At 44.1% G+C, this 18,532-nt stretch overlaps 1 protein-coding gene across 3 annotated transcripts in view; it reads right to left on the bottom strand.

Moving 5' to 3' along the window:
* TENM4 (teneurin transmembrane protein 4) overlaps window positions 1–18,532 on the bottom strand; it is a gene marked incomplete at both ends in the record, with an annotated part of 373,229 nt that overhangs the window by 87,850 nt on the left and 266,847 nt on the right. For all 3 annotated transcript variants that reach the window (XM_082491556.1, XM_082491557.1, XM_082491558.1), the window contains 2 exons: window positions 78–197; window positions 17,203–17,419. In XM_082491556.1, the coding sequence (XP_082347682.1) occupies window positions 78–197; window positions 17,203–17,419 (337 nt within the window). The remainder of the gene's footprint in view (window positions 1–77; window positions 198–17,202; window positions 17,420–18,532) is intronic.

The following is an 18,532-nucleotide window of genomic DNA, read 5'->3' as shown; positions in this document are numbered from 1 at the left end:
ATCAACAATAAATGTGCTCATGGTAATAATGCCATAACTGCTGGTTGGAGACTGTAAATCCTATTAAAACATCCTACCTGCCGTCTTGTCTGCTGATTGTGTACCCAAAAAGAGGATTGTTGACAAAGCTGATGTTCACTCCAACTAGAGGGGTCCCATCTGCTGTCATCACCTGGCCTCGAATCACACACGCGTGTCTGCAAGAAGGAGAAACATTATAAGAAATAGTAAGTCTTTCAGCAAATTCAGTTTTTTCCTCTACTTTTATGGCTGGGAATCCTATGGATTAGAAAGCCCAGGCCTTTGCGTCCCAGAAAGCTGGTGGCTTCCATGCTGTGTGTCTTGATGGTGGGATGCTGCTCTTGAAGACTTTCTTAGGAGTTGTGTAAGAACATTCAATACGTAAAATGAGGTTTACCTTTATCCTACTCTTGAAAAGCAACTGCCGCAGCATATACTTCATTAACTATGGAGGTTTGGGTTCACAACATCACCTTGGAATTTGCTACAACCAAGTTTCACAGTGTCTTGACAATATTGCCCTAATTAAGGGCAAAGCACATTTTAGAATCAAACAGAACAGAACCCTACCAAGCACCGCACGGACATATTTAAGGCAGAAAAGCCACAGAAGCACCTGGGCCAAGGCTTGACGGCTCATTTCTTCCACGCTTGGGAAAGACAGGACAGATAATTTGGGAGGTTCAGATAGCTTCCCTACGAACTGCTTGGGGAGCTGAGCACGCTAACAGCATGGGCTTTTTCTTCCCATCTTCTTTCCAAGTTTGGTAGATTGCACTATTTTATAGGCTACATCTATTCCAATTACTCTATGCTCTGTAATGTGCTCTTTTATCTACGGATTTCAAGGATCTTCACAAACATTGATTAATACCGCAAGATAGGTATTTTACAGGGAGAGGAAATAAAGCACAGAGTGATTTTCTGTTGTCCAAGGTCAGTCAGAAAATCTGCAGTAAAGCCAAAGACAGATTTTCTAGGTTCTTATTCCAAAGTCTGTTTCCAGACCTCTAAGTCATTACCACGTCGCTGCCTTAGGAGCTTCCTTTAAAGACAAAGCATCGCATGTCCGTGAGAGTGTCTGAACCCAATTTTTGGCTGAAGGTAACTATTTTTCTCAGCAGCAACTGCAAATTGTGGTGTCAGCGTGCTGAGGTGACCCAGTGAGTGATTCTCCTAACCGCTGTCCTGCTGGAGAGCAGAGATTGAAAGGCGATGTTCCTACAGGTGCAGGACCCGATCTCAGGTAGAGTAAATCATCCCAGCTGCGCTCGCCGTCTGCCCGCCTCAAGCGAGAAACGTCGCTTTCCCAGTTCACTGAGGCACAGGATGAGATCCGTAGTGTTTTGTAAAGATGATTTCATAAACACGGATTGTCAGGGAAAGATCAAGTTATTTTCTTACAGGCCACCTAAAAATCTGATATTGTATAATGCCAGGAGATAAAGTATAATTTCTATTTAAAAACGGCCGCACTATTTGTATATTCCACAGTACAGAAAACATAGCATTTGTCAGGGAGTCTTTAACAAAACTCCTACTGATCTAAATGAGGAGCTACAATATTAACAAAAGTTCTCGAAGCGTTACCAGAATGTGTTGGCAATCTAAAATGTGACTGGATTCATATACAATTTTGGAACGGGCCACAGGAAAATGAGATAATTGAAATGATTTTTCTGTCACTGAATTTTCTCTGATATATCATCACTGACTTGTTAGCAGTCATGTTGGAAAAGACTTGAACCCAGCTCTGGAGCTGATAATATTCTTCATACTTCTATTGCTTATTCCACTGAAGGCTCCAATTCAAGTTTCCATGTACAACAAATTTAAAATAATATTCCAGTATGGTATTATGCACGCCACTCTCTAACAGGCAGGCAAAGCTTAACTCAAAGGATAATGATGCCCTGGAAGATGCTGGGAACAATGTCAATGCGCGGAATAACCCCACTGAAGTCAACAGGTCACCAACTGCAGTGCATTTTTTGCACAAAGTGAATATGTCTAATCATGTGTCTGAGCTAAGAGCAGAAGCGAGTCCTCCTCTTCCCAGATTCTTCCATGATCCCCTCCACCCTGCCCCATCTCCTTTTCCATTCTTTAGAGAGACCTGAGGAAAGGTTTCAAACTGCCTTCCCATCCAATGGCTGCACGTTTTGTGAAAGGCAAGGAATCACTACAGACTGTCGCTTGGAGACCTGAGCCCGAGGGACTCGGTATTCTGAATTACTGATAACCTACTGAAGCCAATGCTGGGACTACGAATATTTTAAAATACTTGAGAGACAAGATCATACATTTTTGTGAACCTAAAAAGAATACTTCCACCTGTTGTTTCTTCCTTCCAAGAGTTAAAAGCAACCAAAGGAAAAAATACAACATGTTGCAGGTGTTTCTCCTTCTGTCCTACATAAAACACGTGTCCAAGCAGTTGCAATCTTCTAAATAATATCGCAAGCGCATTGGCTGAGATTCTCAGCTTGTGTTAACGGGGGGATGTGCTTCATATCAGCGAGCATCTGGTCCATTACATATCCCTGACAAGTATTTCTTCAATAACAAGCACCAGCACAACGCTGACAAAGAAAGAGCTTCCTCTCGCCTTGGCAGCCGTAACAAATGCGTTTGAACTCCCACCTTCCAGGAGGAGACTCGGTTCCCGTTCCAGAAGATGCTTCGCAGCACTGCACTCCAACTCCGTTAGCACATCTACGTGCTGACTAACTCGGACCACGCTGGCACCTCTTCTCAGAGAAGGAGCTCGTCAGCAAGCCCAGCTGCATCCCCCGTCCTCCCGAGGACTATAACAATAGTGTTATTTACACGCTCTAAGGAAAGATGTTCCCACAAAGGGGACATATTTCCCCAGCCACAGTGAAAATAAAAGCTGGAGGAACATGCAGAAATCTGAATTCCGTTCAAAGCAGGAGGGATGGAAACTGGAGGAAAACCAAAGCCCAGGCTCTGCCTGATTAGAGTTTCAAATCTTCTCCTTCCTTGGGTGACAAAATTTGCCCCACGTGGGAAAACCAGTTAATACAGTGCGTTGGAAGCAGCTGGCTTCTCCAGTGTCAACATGTCCTTTCTGGAGGCAAGATCGACTACCCACAACACATCAAGCCCGCCAGGAACCCGGTTAATGCTAATTTAGGCAGCTATTTCCTTCAGAAGACCTTGGTCTAAATGCAATTACGCTACAAACAAGTTAAGTGGTACTGCTCTAAGATGCCCAGCTCCGCTTAGAAGGTCTCCCAATACAGTTACATAAAATTATCTCGCATGTTAATAGAAAAAAATTCTTCCATCAGTCTAGGCCTGCCAGTTCAGAGTGTTTTCTGTAGTTGAACAAAATTGAATTTCTCATAGCTGGAGTCTCATCTTCCCACTGAATTAGTAACAGATTCCACCTATCGCCTCTGTTTGCTGTTTTTTTTTGTTTGTTTGTTTTGTTCCGTTCACTACTTTTACATGAGGCTGTACGGATTCTTGTTTTACTCTGAAAAGCAGTCTGTTCTTTTCTTCTTTTTTAATTAGACCTTTCCTTTCTTTTTTTTTAATTTGTCCATAAAAGCTTCCCTGAAAGGCCAAATCATTGTCCAAATGCTATCTAGAATGCCAGATGGCATATCAGACAATTTTACACCATCGTTTTGTGAAGTCATTCTTTATTCCCTAGAAAATTAAATTAAGTCTTCCTGATAAGATCTGGGCTGCAGTGGCAAAACAGAGAGGGGCGCATCGATGCCTTTGCCTTCCCATTGCTCAGATATAAGGAAAGTTTGACAGGCTGTCAACAAAACTCAAGCAGAGAAAACCAGCTTTAGAACAGAAGCCAGAAAAGTAGATTCCCCAAAAGCAGTTTCACATTATGGGAGTGCATTAAAGATTTTTCTTTAATACTCACTCTGATCCAATGTCTCATAATTTAGACATTGGCCCTTCCAATACTTCTTATTCATAGACGTTTTCTGCTGACGCTGCGCTTGGCACTGGGAAATAGGCAAAAATATTGCTTCTGCTAAACATTTTTCATTGGGAAAAGAAAATTCCATGCAGCCTAAACCCCCTTTTGCTGCAAGAAATGTATATTCTTTCCTTGACTGAGGATAGGTGCCATGGGAAATCTCACCCCAATGGATTTCTGCATCTCTTCACAATATTTCCACCGTAACTCATTGTGCCTTCTCCTTTAAAGGTTTCAGATGTGTGGAGATGGTTATCATGACTGCTTAGCCATCCTCAGCCAAGTTACCCATATTAAATATTTTAATTTGCCACTATAAATCTCTTCATCTCTTTGAACTTACTTACTACTTACATATTTTACTGGTATATGTGTGTATATATGTGTGTGTGTATATATGTATATATATGGGATTTACCCTTCTGTTCTGGATAAAATTTCAACAGAGCACCATAGAGTGAAAATCTGGAAAGTTATTACTCATTGGGAAGAGCGTTATTAATGAAATTAGGTGATCTCAGTGCTATTTCTCCCTCTGCTACAGACTTTCTGTGCGACACTGGTCACGTCAGCCAGTCTGTATGTGTCTTTGTAGTCCACCTGCAAAAGAACAACCGAGGCTCATCCCCTCCTTACAGCGCCATTAGAAGGACAATTGTAGTAATCACCTAATCCCTTGCATAGGGATTTTCACGTTCTCATGACACTTCTTCTGTGATACGCTCAGACACCTTCCTGATAAGCGCCTATAAATACAGTCATTCGTTACAAACACCATCTCACGGCTTTGGCTGTTGTGACCTTGGTGCTTGATAACACAAGCAGGATGAAGCAAAATGTACCTTGTCCATTTTGGGTTGAACGCACCTGTCTCACGTTAAACAACCTCAGGGCAGCCTAGTACGAGCATAGATAGAAAAACTTGGTAGAATGCCAGGTGAAAGCTAAGGGCATCACGATCAAACACATGGACACAGAGAAAACGCCTGAGCTGAGAGATGAAGGACAAAAGAAGAAAAGGGAACAGCAGAACATACAGACCTTCAAGTGCATCGCTCGTGGCAGTATTTCCCTCGAAGGCTGCCTCTAAGAAACAAGCCCTGCCCACTCGCCTCTTAACTGCGCAGAAAAAAGTCCTAATAGTCTTTTCTTGAACTGTGTCAACCCCTGTCTGGCTTCTTCGGATTAGTTTAGCTTAAACTTGAAACCTACCTACTGATCTTTGCTGCCACCTGAATTAAGGAATTAAGGTTAGGAAAAGGAATGGAAAAGATCCTGCTGAAGAGTTCCTTTTTAAGCAAGAAAGGCTTAAAGCAAGAAAGGCACACTTATACGAAAAAAAGAAAAAGGAAATTTAAGTGTAGTCATCCAGAAAGATGCCCCACCACCACCACCACAGACAGCACAAGTGGGTTTCTGAGAGGGTTTGGCACATGTTGGGCAGCTGGGAAACAAATCGTTAATTAGGCTCAGCAGAGAAGGTCTCCAACAAGGCGAGCACTGGAATGACCGTGTCAGTCTGACACAGGGACTAAATGTGCTGACATTCAACAAAGTCCCAAATGGGGACATGCTAAACTAGCACTGCCAGACGTGGGTTGGACAGGTCTTGCCACTCAACTTTCCGAGCAGCTGACGGAGTGGGAGACACAGGAGAAACAGAGTGCACGATGAAGAGCAAAGTTTATAGAAGCTTGGACCAGGCTCAATAAAAGAATGTCAATTCTAAGTTGTTTGCAGCAAGAAACAGTATCTGCTCTGTTGTTTAACCTACTCAGCGAAGCTGTTTATGAGGTCCCATCAATGAAGGGTTGGGAGATGCTGGTGATTCTTTATGTGGGTATGGTCCTTAACTGTTAACCTTTTGCAGGAAACCTTCTACAATCCTTCAGATATTCTACAAAACACACAGTAAAGCTGACAGAATTAAATGCTTCAATGAAAACCCATCACTTAAATTGTCTTAAGTAGGACAGGAGAAAAAGCCACACTTAGAAATGTGGCTAATGAAGTTGGGATTTGAAGTACAGAGGAAAGTGCTTATTCATCAAGATTTACAATAATACCTATAGATACAGGTTTTTATTCTTGTTGTCTCTTTAGAGTCTAACCTCACAGTGTCAAAACAGTGGGTCTTCTTCATCTGATATTTTTAGTATTCATGAGCAGGATTGGTTTTGTGACCAGCTGTGGTCCAGTTTCTCAAGCTCTCTACTGAACACATCTGCCTGCTTTCTGCTCCGTGAATCATAGAATCATAGAATTGTTTAGGTTGGAAGAGACCTTGAAGATCACCGAGTTCCAACCCCCCTGCCACCTCCCACCACACCAGGTTGCTCCAAGCCCCATCCAACCTGGCCTTGAACACCCCCAGGGATGGGGCAGCCACAGCTTCTCTGGGCAACCTGGGCCAGGGGCTCACCACCCTCAGAGTGAAAAATTTCCTCCTAATATGTAATCTAAATCTCCCCTCTTATGGTTTGAAGCCATTCCCCCTCGTCCTATCACTACATGCCCTTGTGAAGACTTACAAACTGATAGTTCTCAAAACCCACTTTTGATGTCATCTCTGTTAGCATTAGCGACTGCCAGTTGTAGCTCTGTAAAAAGGAAAAGGCATCATCTTTATTGCACAACAGTTTAGTAACAAAACGCAACATCATTTGAGGACTACCTACCACTTCTACAAACCCCACGATCGAATGATCATTGGTCTCAAAACAATTCCCTGCTGGCTCCGTTCCTGAAAAACCCTTATCGCTTTGAAAACTTCTCCCAAGATTTGAACCTTATTCACCTAATTGATACTTTTTTTTTTTTCTCTCTATGAAAGCACAATCTTCCTCTCTGACCTGTCAAGCAATCTGGACATTGTTGGAAAGAGATGCCACTTCTGCCATCCAAAACATCTCGGGTCTCTATGCCTCATTGCCTCACTAGTTTTGCATCCCAAGATTTCTCAGCTGAGCTATAACAGGAAGGTGGGAGGACAAGGGACACAGGAAGGCTGCTTAGCAAATATGCTCTATATCGAAATTATAAAACTGGCTCTAACTATAATATATAAGTGAAAGTATTTTAGAACAGTTTTACAGGAAAGGCAACGCATAATAAAGCTGGGATGTGCCACACTGCAAATTTTCAGTGAAAAAAATCCTTTTATTCACCATGTGGTTGACTAAATAATGCTTTAAAAGTTGTCGATTCTTTCCTTTACCGCAGTACGACCAAAGAAACGCTCTCTTGCTTTGCATGAGATCTCAAAGAAACAGAATCCCACTCCTTTTTTTTTTAGGTCTGTAAAATCCACATCAAGCGTTCAGGAGCTCGTAAGGTGCAAGAGAATTTTTCCACCTAATACTGTCTTACGCTCATTTCATAATTTTTCAGAAGTGATCCTATAACCATTATTTCTATGAGAGGTAAAGACTTTACGATGTAATAACTTCCAGCGATTAATAGTGTATTCGTGTCAAGCCTTCACAAGAAACCTCTGCAGAACTTACCAGTTTTGTATTATTATGTTATTTTACGTCTGGTATTTATTTTGGAAGCTGTGGCCACCTATTCAGCTCTGCAGAAGACCCCAAAAAGAGCAATTCTTTCCATTGAATTTGAGGCAGCATGAAAGCAAAATTGAGCAGAACAGAAGGAAAAATACATTATTTCCAGGTTAATTATAAAATGAGCTCTCTTTTTGATGATCATAGGGAGTTCTTTAACTACATATAAGCTGTCTGATAGCTTTGTAATGATCCAAAGGAATTAGGAAAAAAAAAGGTTCGATAAAATATATAAGACTTTATGATTGGAATTTTAAAATTGCTTTTTTATGTAGGAGGTTTTAACCAATTTAGCAAGTAAATGTCACATTCAAAGGACAGACTCTTTCTGAGCTATTGAAACGGTTGAAAATTATACTCGGACTCAGCTGTCAGCAGCCGGCAGCGAGAGGCGACTGCCCCAAAGCTCATCTGGCCCTGCGGAACTTCACCCCATCAGTGCAAAGCCAACAGCATCAGCTCACACCAGTTTCCCCCGCAGGTTTAAGTGGGAAAGGAGATGTTGCGCTGAGCCGGCCGAGGGGTGCTCAAGCTCTCCAGTCTGGTCTGGGCTCAGCAAATCTCCGCGGAGGTGAGGCAGCAAAGAGCTCGGGGCAGAAAACTCCAGCTTTTTGGAGAGTGAACACACCAGGGTCTCACATGAGCATCATTACAACACTCAGCCTGTAGCTGATTTGAAGAAGCCTTATGCAGTAACAAAATAATCAAACCTTCTCTATTGAACGGGATACGCTGTTTCTAGTGACGTTATTATATCGAATGGAGCTATTGACTCAGCTCATACTTATCACGCCACACGCATCCATCAACAAGTAATGTAAAACAACGGGCACGTGGGATGCTTTTTTTTTCAGAGGAACATACCTTGAATATTGAATAAATATTAACGAAATATCTATGTGCCAGGTCACGGAATCATGGAATCATGGAGTTTTCAGAGTTGGAAGGGACCTCTAGAGATCATCCAGTCCAACTCCCCTGCCAAAGCAGGATTGCCCGGAGCACATTACTCAGGACTGCATCCAGGCGGGTCTTGAAAATCTCCAGAGAAGGGGACTCCACAACCTCCCTGGGAAGCCTGTGCCAGTGCTCTGTCACCTGAACCGTAAAGAAGTTTTTCCGTGTATTTGAACGGAACTTCCTGTGTTCCAACTTGTGCCCATTGCCCCTCGTCCTGTCACTGGGAACCATTGAAAAGAGCCTGGCTCCATCCTCCTTCAACCCACCCTTTAGATACTTGTATGCCATAATAAAGTCTCCCCTCAGCCTTCTCTTCTCCAGGCTAAAGAGTCCCAGCGCTCTCAGGTCCACGAGAACACATCAGCATCTATACCTCAGTTTAGACTCCTAACACCAAATGCGCATGTCAGCACCTGTGTAATCTGGAAGGTACTTAATGAATGTTGTTAGGAGTTTTGTTTTGCTGCTTGGGAGTTTTCCAGGCTTGAGTTTTGCTTTCTGCACACTCTGGGAGCTCCTGGGTACACAGGTACCCCCTGAGACCTTCTCGTGCCGGGAACGGGATGGTGCAGCATTTCTATCAGCCTTGCCTGATCCTGGGAGTGCGCCCGAATCACACTAGGGAGATCCTACTCAAGAGTTTGTGCTCGGTAATAAATACCCGATGTTTTTTAATATTTGTTAAAAACTGCACCCCAGTTTCTCTAATGACTGTACACAGGACGTCCTTCTACTGCCACTTGTGAAAGGGGAATTTAATTACATTACGATTATCTATGTAATGGAAAGAAACATAAAAATGGACAGGAACTTTGCTTTCACAGAGTCCTGCAGATACAAACTCCACGAAGTGGAAGTAAGTAGCTGCATATATTGCGTTAGTTTAGTAAATGGGAATAATGCTCAACTCAAAAATTCACTTTCAGCTGAAATAATGCTGTACTATATAATTTAAAATCAAAAGAAAAGGGCAAACATTTAAAAGGCATATATTTATATATATGACCTGTACACTGAAAAGCTAAGTTTTAAAAGTATGCTTTCCGGTGCTTAAAAGGAATAATTACCAAAACGCTAAGTCTTTGAAAATTCCTCACTATTCTCTTACATTTTAAAAAGTTATGACTTGTAGCTAATAAGTAGTTCATTTAAGCAGAAAGCAGCAAAAGCAGAACGATGCCTTTGGAAGACAGCAATGCTGGTGTCGTGGTTTAGGCCAGGACAGCTGGGAAGGAGGGAGTTTGCAGAGGTGCTGCGTTAGCTTGGTTTAAAATATGGAAAAATATGACCCTGTTCTCAACAATGTAGGTGCCTCTCAATGTAGTGCTCGCTCTCAGGAACGCTGGATGGTATCTAATATCTATGACATAGCCTTAAACAGATGCAGTGGTTATCTTTCAAAGCTGTCCTAACCTGCAGAGCTGCTGTGCTCCACGAGCTCTCACATCACCTCCCATATCCAGAGAGTTGGGTGGAGAGGAACCTAACGAAGTTCAACAAGGGCAAGTGTAGGGTACTGCACCTGGGGAAGAATAACCCCATGCACCAGTACAGGTTAGGGGCTGACCTGCTGGAAAGCAGCTCTGCAGAGAGGGACCTGGAAGTCCTGGTGGACAACAGGATGGCCATAAAACAGAAACGTGCCCTGGTGGCCAAGAAGACCAATGGCTTCCTGGGGTGCATCAAGAAGAGTGTGGCCATCCTCCCCCTCTGCCCTGGTGAGGCCACATCTGGAGTATTGCATCCAGTTCTGGGCTCCCCGGTTCAAGAAGGACAAAGAACTGCTGGACAGGGACCAGCAAAGGGCTATAAAGATGATGAGGAGATTGGAGCATCTTTCTTATGAGGAAGGGCTTAGGGACTTGGGGCTTTTTAGTCTGGAGAAGAGAAGACTGAGTGGGATCTTATCAATACTTCAAGGGAGGGTGCCAGGGGGATGGGAAAAGTCTTTTTTCAGTGGTGCCCAGTGACAGGACAAGAGGGAACGGGCACAAACTTGAACATAGGAAGTTCCATCCAAACACGAGGAGGGATTTCTTTCCTTTGTGTGTGGCAGAACACTGGCACAGGCTGCCCAGAGAGGTGGGGGAATCTCCTACTTTGGAGACATTCCAAACCTGCCTGGACACCATCCTGTGCAACTGCTGTAGGTGCTCCTGCTCTGGCAGGGAGGTTGGACTAGATGATCTCCCGAGGTCCCTTCCAACCCTGACCATTCTGTGATTCTGTGTAACCTGCACTTCAGTGGGTGCATCCGACCCATGGCATTTCAGAGCAGCATCCTGATGGAGCCCGGCCAGAGCCATGGGCTGGACCAGCCAGCTCAGGAGAAATCAGCAGTAGAAAGCTACACCTGGTGAGTTTGGTTTTTTTTGACATCTAACTTTGTTTTTGGCTGGAGAAGAAGTGTTTCTTAATTTGTTGAATCAAAATCACACCAGGAGTCTTGAGGGAAAGGTAGAGAATGACAGAGACCTTTGGTTTCCCTGTGAAGGAAACTCTGGAAGATCTGCTGGGGTGAACCTGCAGCCCTCCAGATGTGGGAAGAAACGGGTGAAAGGAAAAGGGAAGGTGCTTTTAATGCCTTCCTTCAAGGATACTAAGGTATCGTTGTAATATACTTTGAAATCACTCAGAATTGAGCCAAATGGACTACCAAAACATTTTGAAAGCCATTTTGATCCTCTCTTATTCTCTCACTTGTTCTTTGGCTATGATCAATACTCACAATTTTGGTTTTGATGGGGCTTGGGATCGATGCAGTTTAACTGTGACAATAAAACTCATCCATTTATTTATTTATAGTAAAATGGATTTATAGCACAGCTGTCTATCTTAGCAACTCACAGTGCTTGGTTAACCCTCCCCAGCTGGATCAGTAAGGTACGTTGTACAGCCTGGCACACGAGGAGGTGGAGTGACACGTTTACAGATACCTTGTCACTCGATAGTGGAAAAAGAAATGTGCAAATTCATAGAATCATAGAATCATAGAATGGTTTAGGTTGGAAGGGACCTTGAAGTTCATCGAGTTCCAACCCCCCTGCCATAGGCAGGGACACCTCCCACTAGACCAGGTTGCTCCAAGCCCCATCCAGCCTGGCCTTGAACATCTCCAGGGATGGGGCCTCAACAACCTCTCTGGGCAACCTGTTCCGTTGGCCTGGTTGAACTTCATGAGGTTGGCATGGGCCCACCTCCCCAGCCTGTCCAGGTCCCTGTGGATGGCATCCCTCCCCTCCAGTGTGTCTACCTCGCCAAACAGCTTGGTATCATCGACGAACTTGCTGAGGGTGCACTCGACCCCACTGTCCATGTCGCCGACAAAGACGTTGAACAGTACAGGTCCCAGTACCGACCCCTGAGGAATGCCACTCGTCACTGCTTTCCACTTGGACATCGAGCCGTTGACTGCAACTCTTTGAGTGCGACCATCCAGCCAGTTCTTTATCCACCGAGTGGTCCATTTGTCGAATCTATGTCTCTTCAATTTAGAAACCAGGATATTGTGTGGGACAGTGTCAAACGCTTTGCACAAATCCAAGTAGATGACATCAGTTGGTCTTCCCTTGTCCACTGCTGCTGTAACCCCTTCGTAGAAGGCCACCAAATTTGCCAGGCATAATTCTGATCACAATTTTATACTGTGAAAAATTCCTACTTTTTGTACTTAGACTACTGATCTGAGGGCAATAAGGGACTACTCTTGCAGCTGATACCAGATCCCGCTCTCTGATGTGTCATTATAACTCAGCTGGTTATTTCTAGCTGCCCATTGGGATGGGTTAATGCTGCTGGCAGCAAGTAGATATATACAACCTGTCCCAAAAAAGAAGGACTATAAACCACACCTACTCAAAAATTACCAGATTTTTTTTCTCAAATATTCTTTACAAAGAATGTCAATTGTGCATGTGGCTTTCTGAGGTACTTTAATCCTATGCCGACATTTAACAGAAAAGACTCTGTGGAGCGGGACTTTAGCCTGTTCTCGCAATTTTCTGACACCGTCCCTCAAGAGAGAACAAATATATCAGGTGTCCTACTTGAAAGTCAACAACTTGACACCACTGCATCTTGCGCTGCTCCATACGGTGATGGACAACTAAGAATGGCTTAAAAATACAAAGCAAACAGCAAGAGTAAGTGGTTTCAAAATCAATACAAGAACGATCAAGTAGCAGAAGAGTACTTGTTATCTGTTCATCAAAATGATGTGAAAAGACATTCTGTGCATTCAGAATTTAATTTAGCTACTTGCTTTATCATCATAAACACTCATTTCAATATGGACAATGATTATTTTTCCTTCCCAAACATGAATAATATATAATTGCTGGTATTTTGGAGGAGACGAGGTCTTTACCTTTATCCATCAGGGTAATTTATCATTGTCTTTCTTTTTCTTCTGCAGTGGTGAGAGAGCTTGTCAGCTCAGCTTGTTCTTAAAAAGCTGGAGCGTAATTCAATAATAAATTCACTCAAAGGCTAGCTGTCACGAGGCATTCATTTATTTGTATCCATTAGGTGATCTGCACCACTGCTCTCTCTAAAGGGAAGCTAAGCTGCGTTTCTGAAGCCTGAGAAATATATTGCAAAGATATTCAGTCATCTCCTTCACACCACTGCCACTTCTGCTCGGGCCATACAGGAATGCAAAGGGGCTGCGGTTCCCCCAGGGGTGACGACTGGCCAGCCATGACCCGGTAGAGTCCTGAGGAGCAGGCTGCGGTTCCTGAAATCCCTGACCTGAATGATGAGCACGCCTGTGCTGCGGGTGTCTCTGCAGGATGTCAGACACGCGGGACACAGAGGTCCACGTCAGCTCTGCGTTGCCTGCTTATGGGGGACTGCTCACAGCACGTGGCACGGATCCAGCTCCAATACTACCCCATGAGGATGATAGTGCGGTGACAGAAATAGGTAGGACGTCCCATGCCCAGCAATCTACAGTACTGATCTACACTGAGGAGAAAACGGCTTCATGAATCACAGCGGCAGCAATGGGAGAGGGTTGTCCTAAGGCAGGATGCTGGAGCCCTCCATCAGGACAAAAAGATTTGCCGCCCTCCCTCCTGTAGGACAAACCATTAAGCCAGCAGCTGGAAGGGGAGATGAAAAAGGTTCATCTTGCCCCAAGATGCTGCTGTCATCTTCATGGAGACACTCAGCAGTTCTGTGGATAAGAGGGATATTATCACCTGCCTGTCGTGAAGGCAACTGGAAGAGACTGAACAGAGAGCACGCTGCTGAAGAAAGGGTATATACACACATGTGAATACAGTCAGTCTCGTTTGCCCAGACTAATTGGGTCCCAGATGGTCCCAGCCCCTGCTCCTCCATGGAGCAGTCACTGTCTGCCATTTCCAGGGTGACCAGAGAGCCACGTGGAAAGGTTCAGCTTTTCAGGTGGTGGGAACAGGCAATCGAAACTACAAAGAGAAGCCACGTAAGCAGATGCAATGGTTGATTTTTTCCACATCTATAGGATCTTTAAGAACTAACAGGAATGCATGATGCCTTTTAATATCCCAAAAGAGAAATGGCATTTTTAGCAACCTAACAGACTGATAGCCTGGACTGTGCACTGTGATGCTGTCTGAGGGGAAAACATACCTTCTGCTGAGGTCCTTCACTTTCATTTGCAACCGCTCTTGTGATGAGTCAAGACATTTAACTTGAGAGATGCAATACAATCACAGCTTGAGGTGACATATCTGTAGACCATATTTAGTGATACACACCCTGTGCTGGTATTTTAAGAATGGCAACCTCATAAATCATCTCTATCTCTGTATAATTCTTTGTGTTAACTTAAATGGAACAAGGAGCTCCGTTTATTAATTCCACTGCAGTTAATGAAAAGCAATCATTAAAGCCCTTCCTATTGATTTGAATCTTTGCGTTCCCTCTCTCTGGTAATCTATATGCCAGATAAACATTTCTGCTAGCAGGTGCTCCTTTTGAATCCTGAATCTTTCTTTAGCGGGACGTCTACAGACGGTTAGTAATTCCTTCCTACGCAGAGACATACCGTCAGATCTGTGAAACACATGTAACTCCTGTAGGAGTTTGCATGGCCCTAAATGACACAGCCTTTCTGCTAGTCCTCTGCTGGCACTACTAGAAACAAATTCACTGTATAAATGAGAAATTCCCATTATTTTCCCCCACCTCTGCGTGCTGCTGAATGCAAGCAGCCTTTAAAGAGAAGTTGTATTTTTTTTTTTTTTATCACACACATATCAAGACTTCTACAGTTCTTTAGCTGTATGGAAAAGTTCATTAAATGGAGACATGTATCTACCAAAACTATCTACTTGTCAGAACAGATCCTCAAGGACCTGATACCAGAGTCTTCTGTGGAAAGGCTTCTGACTGCGAGCTCAGCTGAGAAATTACAACCCTAAATATATCAGAAACATGAAATTGTGAGTATAATTATTCTGTATTTTGAGGCCTGATTTTACATCAACAAATCACAACAACTGACAGCAGAGAATTCACTGTGCTAACATTTAGTCCAGAGCCTGGACTGTTCGGTATCCATAGCAATAATTTGTGATATCACAAACAGAAGATTATTAATTCAAGTAGAGATGATGAGCTGTTAATCATAGAATCTCAGAATGGTTTAGGTTGGAAGGGACCTTGAAGTTCATCGAGTTCCAACCCCCCTGCCACGGGCAGGGACACCTCCCACCAGACCAGGTTGCCCAGGGCCAAATCCAGCCTGGCCTTGAACACCTCCAGGGATGGGGCAGCCACAGCTTCTCTGGGCAACCTGTTCCAGGGGTTCACCACCCTCAGAGTGAAAAATTTCTTCCTAACGTTTAATCTAAATCTCCCCTCTTCCAGTTTGAAGCCATTCCCCCTAATCCTATCACTACATGCCCTTGTAAATAGTCCTTCCCCAGCTCTCCTGCAGCCCCTTTAGGTACTGGAAGACCACAGTAAGGTCTCTCTGGAGCCTTCTCTTCTCCAGGCTGAATAACCCCAACCCCATCCAGTTTGCGACATAATGAGTGTGTCATGGTTTAACCCCAGCCGGCAACTCAGGCCACACCGCCGTTCACTTGCTTCCCTCCCCCCGCCGTGGGGTAGGGAGAAGAGAAAGAAAAAGGAAGAAAACCCTCATGGGTTGAGATAAAGACTATTTAACACAACAGTAACAGAACAGAAAAAGAATAATAATAGTAAAAGAATATATACAATTGTAATGCAATGCAATTGCTCACCACCTGATGACTAATTGCCCATCCCACCCCATGCAGAAATTGCAGATTCCTGCCCCCCGGCCAACTCCTATTTATATACTGAGCTTGACGTCTACGGTATGGCATATTCTTTCGGCCACCTTGTCCTGTCTATGCTCCCTCTCAGCTTCTACGGGAAGCTGAAAAAGTCTTTCACTTAATGTAAGCATTACTTAGCAACAACTAAAACAATATGTGTCACCAACACTCTTATACTAAATCCAAAACACAGCAACTACTAGGCAAAAAATTAACTCTATCCCAAACCAGGACAGAGTGTTTGGCCTTAATCTGAATCACTGTCATCAGCTTTCTTGGAATCTGAAGGACTCGGCGGTAAGACAAATCAGGGAAACTATCACATCAGGCTAACTCCCTGACACTGGTGTGCCTCTGAGTGGTTCATGTCTGAGGTCAGCCTGTCGACCATCGGAGATGGCAATGCACGGGCAGTGGTAGCCAAGGGATGCTAGCAATGTCCCTGTATGGAAGAGCATTAGGTCAGACTCAGAAGGGCCTGAGAGGCCTGCTGAGATGCAAGCGCTGAAAGAAATGAGCACACAAACACAAGGGTTGCAGATTTTCAATGTCGACCTATTCACTGCTGTGTGTGGGAAAGCTGAAAGTAAGCAGCGAATGACTGGGTGGAATTCAACAGAGCCCAAACTTGAGTGTTGAGATCCATCTCCTGGCTCAGGGTCGCCACTTCTGAAAGGCAACATTCAGGGCAGGCACCGAATGACCTAACAACCTCACATCTGAGGGTACGTGTTATGGTTTCCTGCTGTAAGCATGTGATTTTAAAGGGATGACCTCCGCTGTCAGCCGGGCACGCGCGTAAGCAAATGGCAGAAATGCAGTCACAGAAATGAACTGCGTAAGATTTCTTTGCCAGATCCTGATTCTTGATGATGACAGCAGTGATAAAGAATGTCACCTTATTAAAACCGGTCTATATTCAACTTGATTGTTTACATTGGTAATCATTCTAATCGCTCTCCCTAGACTGCAAGATTTTTTCCAGTTCTTTTGGAGCCTGTAATAGTCATTCTATAGACTGTAAATATCATTCTAGTTTCACTCTTTTTTGGCTCTGTCAATGGAAGTTCTGCCATTGGTGTTTGCTAGATACTTCTGGAAAACAACAGTCACTTGAAGTGGAAGAGCCCTGATGAACTCCTTGAAATAAGAGAAGGCAGGAGAGACGCAACTGCCCATGCGCGTTGGGAGAGCGGCATCTTGTCTTACTGGCTGGCAGGACATTGCAGATGAGGAGAAAGTCAGGAAAATCATCATCAGCCACAAAATTCTTCAGACACCCGCTTCCCTTAGACAGTTTCCATGTTCTGCATCTTGCTGCCGTTGCACATATTCCCACGGCCAAGTGGCTCACGCTTTACCTCTTAGTGAATCAGAACCAAAATTCACTTACCCTCCTTCAAAGGGGTTGTCTCCCGGGATGACGTGAGTGCTGTCCTTGCCGATCAGGAACTTGATCCTATCGTAGAAGGAACGCAGGCTCTGCTGGGAGACGGGGGCTTGTGTCTCCTGGATGATATCCAAGGGGTCCGGGGAGCCCAGGCACAGCGCGTTGACGTGGCACAGGGGCTGCAAGCAGCAGTCTGGGTCCATGCAATCCACCAGGCCGTCTGCGGGAGGGTAAGGAAGATTTTAGAGCTGTGGTAACATGGGGTGTCACAGACTTCAGAGGGAAAGAACTCTTTCCAGCGTGCACAACAGAGAAACGTGAATTTACACCTGCATAGAGTAAGGCATGTTCCCTTAAAGCCCCAGTAAAGAACTTCAAAGACGTATTAATATGCATATATTAAAACAGACACACGCATGAGATTAGAAACTAAACCAAGCACGTTTGAGGTTCAGTCTGGGATATGTCATTTCACATCTCAGTCACTCAGATAACTCCGGAGCCCGCAAAGGTTGGGTTGCTGTTTTTTTTTTTCTGTCCATAAACCAACAACTTTTGTACACTGGTCCTGTTCCCAGCACAACTCACAGGCACATCCCATCATATCAAAACGATCAGGATCTCTTTCAGCAGGACTAAATAGTGAAGAAAGCCACGTTATCTGCCATGGTTACAGACAGATCTATGCATGCGACCCACTAAAGATTCTGGCTAGATAGATGGGAAAGGAAGGGAGATTTTGCTGGGAAGGTTCACTCTCTTTTGGCCTTTGTCACATTTATTCCATGCAGACGCAGAGTAACAGATGATCTGAAACTCTCAGAATATAAATCTTGTACTTTCAGCACCACTAAATTAATAATAACAACAATAATAGCCGCGGACACACATGAGGAAAGCTTGCCAAGCGTACTCGAGTAAAATGAGGGTTTGTATATCTGTCAAGTCATCAAAGGCGCAGCCAGTCCTGCTTCCCCTCCCACAGCCGCAGCAGCGTTCCCCAGTTCGTTCTGAGATGCCACTGTTCATTGCAAACAGCTTAGTAAAAAGCGGTGGCGGGAAAGGAAATACAAAAAAAAAAAAAAAAGCTCAGAAGAGGTTTGGTGAAGCATCAAATTTAAAAATAAAAGTTTGTTGCATGTAGTAGAGATGGACCTTTAAATCAGATAAGAGAACTGGATGTTTGTGTTCTGGGGTAATGGGATATGGAGCCCTTCACTTCCAACTCATCAGCTTTAGCAAGACACTTTGATAGCGAATGAAAATTGTTACCATGTGATGGTGGTTCAAAGAACTGCGTGAAATGAGCAGTTGGTCTCAGTGTAGTCGCTGG

The sequence above is a fragment of the Vanellus vanellus genome (genome assembly GCF_965231255.1).
Source record: "Vanellus vanellus genome assembly, chromosome: 1".
Classification (NCBI taxonomy): Eukaryota; Metazoa; Chordata; class Aves; order Charadriiformes; family Charadriidae; genus Vanellus; species Vanellus vanellus.
The sequence above is the reverse complement of the archived record's forward strand: the minus strand, read 5'-3'. Positions and strand labels throughout refer to the sequence as shown.